An 11383-nucleotide genomic window follows, 5' to 3' on the forward strand; every position below is an offset into this window, starting at 1 on the left:
ATATACATAGGTGATACATAAATAGATGACAGACGATAGATAATAGCTAGATGATAGATAATAGCTATATAAATACATAGATAGATGGTAGATAGATGACAGATGGTAGATAATAGATAGAAGCAGAAATAAACAAAGAAGCGGGGGTATGCACGTATTAGCACACAGATGTCTGTTTCCAAGCTCTGCCCCTGAGAGGGCCTAGAAATACTATCACCCCAGGAGTAGCGAGCACACCCAGCCCAGAGATGTTGGTTCCTAAACACCATCCTCCAGCAGAAGGAACCAGAGCTCCTTGGAGAAGTGGCTGCTTTCAGGCTTGGGGCAGGGAAAACACAGACGAGCTTGAGCATCCGGAGGAGACGGAAAGTGAGAAAGGGCTCAAGACACAGAAGGGAACTCAAAGGACAGAGGCATGGACCTGTTGGAAAGCTCAGTGGCTTAAGTGGGAACAATCTGAGCAAGAAAATACTTAAAGGTGGTGTTGGATTATCACCCACAGAATAAATTAATACCCACGAGCCGATACTGCTATGAATAACTGGATAAAGAAAAAATGAGAGAAGGGGGACGGGTCTTCTCCAGAGAAAAATTCTAATAAAATAGAAGGAACGTAGGGATAGAAAACCACGAGAACAGGCAGTAATCACTGTGGCCGGAAAGACCCACTCATGTCTGCTGAAGTTACTGGGCACAAGTTTAAAGAGGATCAGGGTACTTGCTTAGCCTCAAAGTGTCTCTCCCCATCTATTTATCGTTACAAATGATAACTTTTCAGTGGATAACCTGGCAGAACCTTGATCAAGGTTCACATCAGAGGGATACAGTGTATGGACGTCGTGCCGCCCTGATCAAACACACTCAGAGGGGGTCACCTGGGCTCAGTCTCGCCGAGAATGCATAACCTCAGTCCAGTCATTCAAACGCATCAGACAAATCAAACTGGAGGACAATCCACGAAATAATCCACCAGCTCCTATAGGGTGCCAAGGTCAAGGATGACGCGGAAGCTAAGAAAACTGTCACCCACTGGGAGGGGCCAGGAGAACGACTCAACAGAGTATGGGGTCCTGGACAGAAACACTTGTCTGAACTGAGTGGGTGGCCAGCGAGACTTGGAAAGTGCGTTGTGATTCCATGAGATGTGAACACCTGGGGAAGCTGGGTGAAGGGTGTACAGGAACTTTATACACTAATGTTTTTGCAACTTTCCTTTAAATCTGTAACTATTTTACAATAAGAGGTTTTTAAAAAGCTGATGGGGTCTCCCTGGGGGTCCAGTGGTTAAGACTTTGCCTTCCAGTGCAGGGGGTGCGGGTTCGACCCCTGTTCGGGGTGCTAAGATCCCACATGCCTCTCGGCCAAAAACCCAAAACATAAAACAGAAGCAATATTGTGACAAATTCAATAAAGACTTTAAAAATGGTCCACATCAAAAATAATCTTAGAAAAAAAAAAGCTGATGGGAGAAAGGAGGTGCTTGCTTAGGAAGCTGTTAGCTTCTCTTGTTGCACAAACTGCACCCAACGTACGCCTGATCCTGGCTCCCAGGCTGCTGTGCAGTGTCCCGAGCCGAGACGTGCAGCACAGGTCCGTCCCCGAACCGTGACACCCACTGCCCCCACCCAGGCTACCCCAATATGAGCACCCGGGAGTTGGTCTGAGCCTCCTCTGGGTCTCCAGACCCGCAAAATGGCTCTGTCCAAGGGGGCCCCCATCAACGTCCAGGTCCTGGAGGTCTCCGGGCCCCCAGGGAGGCCGTGCCTGCCCGGCGCCCCCGCCTCTGGACCTGTTCTCACGCTCTCAGCCATCCTTATCTGGCTCTGGCTCCTCCACAGGTGAGACCTGCTCACAGCTCTGGGGCACGGTCCCCGGTGCTGGGCACATGGCAAGGCAGACCCCAGAGCCAGGCTGGCTCAGCAGGGGGAAGGCTGCGGGGATGACGCCGATGGGGCAGAGGTGACCCCGCGTCCCGTGCGGGCCTTCGGGGACTGTGGGCAGTGCGTTTTGATTCAGGCATTGCCGTGCCCATGCGCGTCGTTCATTGTCCTTCACCGGCTACAAGTGACCTTTGAGGTCAGGCCGTGACAGTGGATCGTCCTTACCAAGCAATCGGACACGCAGTACTGGTGCGTTTGGTACCTTCCTCCACACGATACGGCGCAGCCCAAGGACCGCAGCGCAAGTTCTAAGAGGAGACCCCGAACTAACTCTGGGGACCAGGCGTGTTCGGATTTGAGGGCCCACGTGTGGAACTGGGCCGGGGACCAGGCGGGGACCGGGCTCCACTCCAGAACCAGCCTCCAGAGTGATCTTTCTAGCCTGAGGCTATGCCCTGCACCCCTGGGGACGCGGGAGCAGATACTGCCGTGCCTGGGCCCTGCACCAGGCTAACCGCATGCACTTTCCAGAGATGAGCCCCTTCAGAGGAACACGTGCCCAGACGTGCCACGTGAAAGAGCAAAGTGTCCCGAGGCCCCTTTGAGTGAGCCGGTGGTGGTCTCACTCTGGCCTCTGCATCTGCTCTGCCTCACTCCCTTCTCTGCCCAGTGGTGCATCTCCTGGGGCCCCTGCAGCCCCACTCTTAGAGGTTCAGGTGGCTCTGTGATGGGGGGACACGGCACCCCACATCACGCCCTGCAGACTCGGATCCAGAACTGCATCCCCACCAGAGCCTCACCACGTCCCACAGAAACACACTTGCCGAGGAGATTCTGCCTGGAGAGGAAGGCTCACTAGTGGAGCATGTAGCCCGTCCAGATCCTCCGTCCCTGCCGTGGGGGTGACCCACTCGGCCGCCCCAGGGATGCCTCCGAGCCCTGCGGCAGGGAGAGGAGGTGACGATCTGGGGACACAGGGAGGCCCACTGAGCTGGGAGTCAGGGTCAGTGGGAGGGATGGCTCCACAAGACAAGGGGGGACGCTCTCATTTTGGAGCTTGTGGGAGCAGCAAGACGGGGTGGGCGGGGCAGGCCAGCAGAGCTTGGGGTGCAGGGCCAGGGCCCGAGTCCGCAGGAGTGGTCAGGTGCCCTTGAGGCGTTCTTCTCTGCCAGGAGCTGAGAGGCTACCCTTGTAGCTCAGGGATGTGCCCTGGGACCCACCACTGGGCACCTCTGGAGGCCTTGGCTAGCCTTGGCGGGGGGTGTCCTGGGTCTGGGTGGAGAAGACCTGTAATGGGTTCAGCATCTCAGATCAGGGAGAAGCCCACGCCAGATGCCCCCAGGGAGCAGACTCCGATCCAGAGGCCATGGTAGGAGGTGAGCCGCCCTCACCCTGCCCCCGCCCACCCATATAGACACCAGGGCTCCTGCTGCAGGGCCCGCGTCCCAGCAAATTGAACCTACATCTCAAACGGGGCCAACCTCGCCGCAGAGGAGGTGGGATCCCACAGACCAGAAGGAGGTGTGCTGGAGCCCACAGGGCCCACAAAGGGTGGGAAGGAAGACGCCACGCCCCAGGGATGACGGCTGAGCCTCACCTGCTGGGCACCTGGGCGCCGGGCCCCCTTCTCACGTCCGCAGAGCCCCGGGGCACGGTCATCCTCGCTGGACGCTGCCCATTGAGCGTGCAGGCTGGAGCTCTGCACGGGGCAGCTTTGGCCGCCTGCAGCCTGAGGGGCTCCACGGTGCTGCACAGCCCGAGGTGTCCTCGGGCCCCTGAGTCTCCGACAAGCTCACGCCCCTTCCCAGTCGGTCCATTGCTCTGGTCCCAGCTCCCACTACCAGGCTCCTCAGTCATCCCTTTGGTCAGTCCCTCGGCGCAGCTCAGGGCGGGAAGCTGATGGCACCATGGCAGCCACAGTTCTGTTCCCGCGAGTGACAGCGTCATCAACAAGGCAGGGTGGCAGGATGTGTCGCTCAGTAAGTGCTCAGGACCCCAGCCAGTGAGTCACGGCGTCTTCACAGCCCGTCCATCCTGGAAGACACGGGGCAACGGTCCTTGAGATGCTCCATGAACCGTCCCCATTTCCCTGAACGAAGGTCACCACCGTGGTGGCAGCTGCATTGCGTCATTTTGCGGGGTGCCTGCGTTGTTTCTGGGAATCTTCCTTTGAGACGCCTTTTGGTCATCGAGGGAACAACGGGAGGTGGGAGTTTGGGGCTCCTGCACGGAAGCAGCTCTTCACACCTGTGCAGCAGGGGACTCGTGTGTCCCCGTAACTAGGATTGGGAGGCCGCGTCCCGAGGAAGGACCCCAGGGTCCACAGCCAAGACAAGGTCTCTTCAGAGGAGCCCCAGTCAGAGAACTAGTTCTAATTCTGGCTCATCAAAACGGACAGTCCCCCGCAGAGGTGCTCAAAGACCCCCTTTCTCCCTCTTCCTCGACGGGAGGGGGTATGCAGAGCCCAGATCCTCTTGAGTCTTCAGGAATGAGATGCGGCGTCTCCCTCTGCCACCAGGGCACCTGCTGCTCTCTGGTCCAACTGCAGGAAAGGGGTCTGGCTCCTCGGAGGGCTGGAAGAAAAGAGATGCAGGACACAGGTCAGGGAGGCTGCAGGGCGAGAGGGAAGGGCTGGAGGGATGGGGCTATGAGGAAGGGTGGCCCTGCTCCCGAGGGGAGGTCCTCTGGGGGGGGGGGCCACAGACGGAGACGGGATGGTGAGGCCACGCCCTACTTGTCCTCTCATCTTGTCTGGGAAGGAAGCGGTGGTCAAGCTTTCACATGCGGCCCCGGCCTGAAAGCCGCGGGCACGATGCCACAGTTCAGCACGACTGTGACGTCGTGAGTGAGCCCAGATTGTCGGGGAAAGTGGGCATCTCTGGCTGAATCTCCAGTGTCACCCAAGCTTGTACTTGATACACGGAAAAGACAAAAAGACAAAACCACCGGCACTGCTCCCTGCCGAGTTGCCTGGAGCAGAGAACAGGGAGTGGTTTTGTGTGCGCATCTCTCCCCAGGGGAGGTTCCGTGGGAGGGGGTCCTTTGCGTTCCTTCCTTCTCGATGAAGGCAAGCGCCCCTTCCCCTCTGACGATGGCAGGCCCCTCCCCTCTAGGACTTGGGGGACCCCTGGCTGTCCCCTTCCAGAAGCACCTCCTGCTTACGGAACAGCGGGGGCCGTGCTGGTCCTTACGATGCAGACGAAATACTCACCACGCCAGGGTGCCCAGGAGAGCTATGACCACAGAATGAAAGCTAAGGAGAAAAATAAGAACAAAAATAGGAACTAAAAAGGAAAGGGGAGGGTGGAGACATGGAAGGAAAGAAAGAGAAAAAAGAGTTTGTAGGGCTTTTGGCAAGAAATAACGTGATCACAGACACAGCGACGTGGAGATAGATGCCAGCTGGGGCTCAGGAGCACATCCTGGTGTCCTGTGGTTTAAGGGTTGCGCTGCCAGGGGCCTGAAGCGACGGTGCTGTCCCCTCCCCAGGGACCTTGCACCGTCCACAGGCCAGGCTGCGGGTGACAGTCAGGAGGGAGGCTCTGCTGGTCACTTCGCCTCTGGGGGAGCGGCGGGGACCGGCCATCTGGACCTGTCACCAGGGCTGACGGCGAGGGCGCTAAGTGGCTATAATGGTGACAGGAGGCTTACGGAAAGAGAATCCAAGTGCCAACAGGCAAACGCCACCCTCCGTGACGATTTCTCGGTCTCGGTCCCATTATACGTGATAAAGTACAGCCACCCGGCAAACGCCCCCCTCCGGGACGATCTCGGTCTCGGGCCCCTTATAAGTGATAAAGAACAGCCAACAGGCAACCGCCCCCCTCCGTGATGATATCTCGGTCTCGGGCCCCTTATAAGTGATAAAGAACAGCCAACAGGCAACCGCCCCCCTCCGTGATGATATCTCGGTCTCGGGCCCCTTATAAGTGATAAAGAACAGCCAACAGGCAACCGCCCCCCTCCGTGATGATATCTCGGTCTCGGGCCCCTTATAAGTGATAAAGAACAGCCAACAGGCAACCGCCCCCCTCCGTGATGATATCTCGGTCTCGGGCCCCTTATAAGTGATAAAGAACAGCCAACAGGCAACCGCCCCCCTCCGTGATGATATCTCGGTCTCGGGCCCCTTATAAGTGATAAAGAACAGCCAACAGGCAACCGCCCCCCTCCGTGATGATATCTCGGTCTCGGGCCCCTTATAAGTGATAAAGAACAGCCAACAGGCAACCGCCCCCCTCCGTGATGATATCTCGGTCTCGGGCCCCTTATAAGTGATAAAGAACAGCCAACAGGCAACCGCCCCCCTCCGTGATGATATCTCGGTCTCGGGCCCCTTATAAGTGATAAAGAACAGCCAACAGGCAACCGCCCCCCTCCGTGATGATATCTCGGTCTCGGGCCCCTTATAAGTGATAAAGAACAGCCAACAGGCAACCGCCCCCCTCCGTGATGATATCTCGGTCTCGGGCCCCTTATAAGTGATAAAGAACAGCCAACAGGCAACCGCCCCCCTCCGTGATGATATCTCGGTCTCGGGCCCCTTATAAGTGATAAAGAACAGCCAACAGGCAACCGCCCCCCTCCGTGATGATATCTCGGTCTCGGGCCCCTTATAAGTGATAAAGAACAGCCAACAGGCAACCGCCCCCCTCCGTGATGATATCTCGGTCTCGGGCCCCTTATAAGTGATAAAGAACAGCCAACAGGCAACCGCCCCCCTCCGTGATGATATCTCGGTCTCGGGCCCCTTATAAGTGATAAAGAACAGCCAACAGGCAACCGCCCCCCTCCGTGATGATATCTCGGTCTCGGGCCCCTTATAAGTGATAAAGAACAGCCAACAGGCAACCGCCCCCCTCCGTGATGATATCTCGGTCTCGGGCCCCTTATAAGTGATAAAGAACAGCCAACAGGCAACCGCCCCCCTCCGTGATGATATCTCGGTCTCGGGCCCCTTATAAGTGATAAAGAACAGCCAACAGGCAACCGCCCCCCTCCGTGATGATATCTCGGTCTCGGGCCCCTTATAAGTGATAAAGAACAGCCAACAGGCAACCGCCCCCCTCCGTGATGATATCTCGGTCTCGGGCCCCTTATAAGTGATAAAGAACAGCCAACAGGCAACCGCCCCCCTCCGTGATGATATCTCGGTCTCGGGCCCCTTATAAGTGATAAAGAACAGCCAACAGGCAACCGCCCCCCTCCGTGATGATATCTCGGTCTCGGGCCCCTTATAAGTGATAAAGAACAGCCAACAGGCAACCGCCCCCCTCCGTGATGATATCTCGGTCTCGGGCCCCTTATAAGTGATAAAGAACAGCCAACAGGCAACCGCCCCCCTCCGTGATGATATCTCGGTCTCGGGCCCCTTATAAGTGATAAAGAACAGCCAACAGGCAACCGCCCCCCTCCGTGATGATATCTCGGTCTCGGGCCCCTTATAAGTGATAAAGAACAGCCAACAGGCAACCGCCCCCCTCCGTGATGATATCTCGGTCTCGGGCCCCTTATAAGTGATAAAGAACAGCCAACAGGCAACCGCCCCCCTCCGTGATGATATCTCGGTCTCGGGCCCCTTATAAGTGATAAAGAACAGCCAACAGGCAACCGCCCCCCTCCGTGATGATATCTCGGTCTCGGGCCCCTTATAAGTGATAAAGAACAGCCAACAGGCAACCGCCCCCCTCCGTGATGATATCTCGGTCTCGGGCCCCTTATAAGTGATAAAGAACAGCCAACAGGCAACCGCCCCCCTCCGTGATGATATCTCGGTCTCGGGCCCCTTATAAGTGATAAAGAACAGCCAACAGGCAACCGCCCCCCTCCGTGATGATATCTCGGTCTCGGGCCCCTTATAAGTGATAAAGAACAGCCAACAGGCAACCGCCCCCCTCCGTGATGATATCTCGGTCTCGGGCCCCTTATAAGTGATAAAGAACAGCCAACAGGCAACCGCCCCCCTCCGTGATGATATCTCGGTCTCGGGCCCCTTATAAGTGATAAAGAACAGCCAACAGGCAACCGCCCCCCTCCGTGATGATATCTCGGTCTCGGGCCCCTTATAAGTGATAAAGAACAGCCAACAGGCAACCGCCCCCCTCCGTGATGATATCTCGGTCTCGGGCCCCTTATAAGTGATAAAGAACAGCCAACAGGCAACCGCCCCCCTCCGTGATGATATCTCGGTCTCGGGCCCCTTATAAGTGATAAAGAACAGCCAACAGGCAACCGCCCCCCTCCGTGATGATATCTCGGTCTCGGGCCCCTTATAAGTGATAAAGAACAGCCAACAGGCAACCGCCCCCCTCCGTGATGATATCTCGGTCTCGGGCCCCTTATAAGTGATAAAGAACAGCCAACAGGCAACCGCCCCCCTCCGTGATGATATCTCGGTCTCGGGCCCCTTATAAGTGATAAAGAACAGCCAACAGGCAACCGCCCCCCTCCGTGATGATATCTCGGTCTCGGGCCCCTTATAAGTGATAAAGAACAGCCAACAGGCAACCGCCCCCCTCCGTGATGATATCTCGGTCTCGGGCCCCTTATAAGTGATAAAGAACAGCCAACAGGCAACCGCCCCCCTCCGTGATGATATCTCGGTCTCGGGCCCCTTATAAGTGATAAAGAACAGCCAACAGGCAACCGCCCCCCTCCGTGATGATATCTCGGTCTCGGGCCCCTTATAAGTGATAAAGAACAGCCAACAGGCAACCGCCCCCCTCCGTGATGATATCTCGGTCTCGGGCCCCTTATAAGTGATAAAGAACAGCCAACAGGCAACCGCCCCCCTCCGTGATGATATCTCGGTCTCGGGCCCCTTATAAGTGATAAAGAACAGCCAACAGGCAACCGCCCCCCTCCGTGATGATATCTCGGTCTCGGGCCCCTTATAAGTGATAAAGAACAGCCAACAGGCAACCGCCCCCCTCCGTGATGATATCTCGGTCTCGGGCCCCTTATAAGTGATAAAGAACAGCCAACAGGCAACCGCCCCCCTCCGTGATGATATCTCGGTCTCGGGCCCCTTATAAGTGATAAAGAACAGCCAACAGGCAACCGCCCCCCTCCGTGATGATATCTCGGTCTCGGGCCCCTTATAAGTGATAAAGAACAGCCAACAGGCAACCGCCCCCCTCCGTGATGATATCTCGGTCTCGGGCCCCTTATAAGTGATAAAGAACAGCCAACAGGCAACCGCCCCCCTCCGTGATGATATCTCGGTCTCGGGCCCCTTATAAGTGATAAAGAACAGCCAACAGGCAACCGCCCCCCTCCGTGATGATATCTCGGTCTCGGGCCCCTTATAAGTGATAAAGAACAGCCAACAGGCAACCGCCCCCCTCCGTGATGATATCTCGGTCTCGGGCCCCTTATAAGTGATAAAGAACAGCCAACAGGCAACCGCCCCCCTCCGTGATGATATCTCGGTCTCGGGCCCCTTATAAGTGATAAAGAACAGCCAACAGGCAACCGCCCCCCTCCGTGATGATATCTCGGTCTCGGGCCCCTTATAAGTGATAAAGAACAGCCAACAGGCAACCGCCCCCCTCCGTGATGATATCTCGGTCTCGGGCCCCTTATAAGTGATAAAGAACAGCCAACAGGCAACCGCCCCCCTCCGTGATGATATCTCGGTCTCGGGCCCCTTATAAGTGATAAAGAACAGCCAACAGGCAACCGCCCCCCTCCGTGATGATATCTCGGTCTCGGGCCCCTTATAAGTGATAAAGAACAGCCAACAGGCAACCGCCCCCCTCCGTGATGATATCTCGGTCTCGGGCCCCTTATAAGTGATAAAGAACAGCCAACAGGCAACCGCCCCCCTCCGTGATGATATCTCGGTCTCGGGCCCCTTATAAGTGATAAAGAACAGCCAACAGGCAACCGCCCCCCTCCGTGATGATATCTCGGTCTCGGGCCCCTTATAAGTGATAAAGAACAGCCAACAGGCAACCGCCCCCCTCCGTGATGATATCTCGGTCTCGGTCCCATTATAAGTGATAAAGTACAGCCAACTTGCTGAATAGATTTCACACTGGGAGCCTCATTTTGGGTCGGAGGAGGTGTCCAGCCAATTTAGACACAAGAGAAAATCTGATGGTGGTACAACTGCTTGGAAAAGCAGAGCTGCTTCAGCTAGATTAAAAGAATAAACACCGAATTTTTAAAATTCTAGTATTTAATACAAATGCTCTCACTTTAAGATGCAAAAGGAAAGAGAGGTTCATTTTGGGGGAGAGACTGCATCGCTTCGAGGTTGCGCGTCCCGCCGGCCTCCCCAGGAGAGCCAGGTGTGTGTCGCCCACGGTCTGGCGCCCATGGGCAGGCACATAATTGCTCCCCTGCTGCCTCTCTGCTTTGCAGGTCGTGCCCCTCGCGGTTCTAGGGGCCTGTCACCAGCTCTGGATTTGCAAGTTACCACCAAGACCGCTCGGCAGATGGCAGTAAAGTGCCCAGGGAAGGGGCCGGGTTCATCTGGAGGAGGGGTGGGCAGGGCAGGGGGAGGTCCAGCTGCAGGGGCTGCCGTGAGGAGGGGTCCCTGTGCCCCGCAGGGCTGGGCTGAGGACGTGTGGCCTATTGCGGGTGGCGGGTCCTGTCCAGACCCCAGCCTCCCGTTCTCTCTGGCAGGGACAAGCCAGGGAGGCTCAGAGGGGAGCCGGCCTTTGGTGAGATCCACCCCACAGGCAAGACCGGTCACAAGATGCGAACAAGCAGTCTGCCTGCTAGAAGCCATCGAAACGTCCTAAATCACAGACCAAAAGAGCTCAGCTGTCCTAGAACTAAGTACATGCTGCAGGCTTCTCTCTGAGGGTGCTCTGTGCACCCTGATTTGGAAGTTGCAGAGCCAGCCGTCGGGAGAAGAGCTGGACAGTCCTCCCCGACCCCAAGCCACACGGTCCCCAACCAACCGCACCCCAGCACCTGCCGTTTCCAAACTTGGGAGCCACAGTCAAGGAATCACACTAAAGGGACCGCTGGTCGCTGGTCTGCAGGCACCCCGACGGCCAGGGAAACTGAGGCCGTGAGAGGCACGGCCCTCGGGGTGGCACGGCTGGGTTGTCACGGACAGGGTTATTCCCAGACCCTGGGCTCCGGCTGCTTGTCCCGAGCAGACACGTCCCTGAAGCCTCTTTCTGTCCAAAAATACCCCAACCTCAGACCTAGCGCTACATGGCATCCTGAGATACCTGTTCTGTCTTTGTGTGTGAGCTCCGACAACAGAGCAAGCCCCCAGATTCGTATTTGCCTTACCTTTTCCTCCAGTTCCTTTATTTGTCTCTTCTGAGCTTCTATTCTTTCTTCTAGTTCTTTAATTCTCTGCAATGTTAAAAGCAGGAAAATCCTCAATAATCAGAATATTTGGGAAACCAAGTGGGCAAAAGCCTTCCAGGATTTTCACGCATGTTCTTGGTGGGCCAGTCGCCACAGAGCAGCTGCCATGCTGGCCACGGCGAGGGGGCCAGGGGCCTCGGGCTGCCCCCCCCCCCCCCCCCCCCCCT

At 56.6% G+C, this 11383-nt stretch overlaps 1 protein-coding gene across 1 annotated transcript in view; it reads right to left on the reverse strand.

Annotated features, from left to right (window-relative positions):
- Positions 1 to 5113: 5113 nt before the first annotated feature.
- Positions 5114 to 11383, reverse strand: part of JAKMIP3 (Janus kinase and microtubule interacting protein 3) — a 92266-nt gene continuing 85996 nt past the window's right edge. The window contains exons 21-22 of the mRNA XM_024762174.1: positions 11136 to 11201; positions 5114 to 5164 (exon numbers count right to left, since the gene is read on the reverse strand). Coding sequence (XP_024617942.1) covers positions 5114 to 5164; positions 11136 to 11201 — 117 coding nt within the window. The remainder of the gene's footprint in view (positions 5165 to 11135; positions 11202 to 11383) is intronic.

This window comes from Neophocaena asiaeorientalis, unplaced genomic scaffold, assembly GCF_003031525.2.
Source record: "Neophocaena asiaeorientalis asiaeorientalis breed wild unplaced genomic scaffold, Neophocaena_asiaeorientalis_V1.1 scaffold356, whole genome shotgun sequence".
Lineage (NCBI taxonomy): Eukaryota > Metazoa > Chordata > Mammalia > Artiodactyla > Phocoenidae > Neophocaena > Neophocaena asiaeorientalis.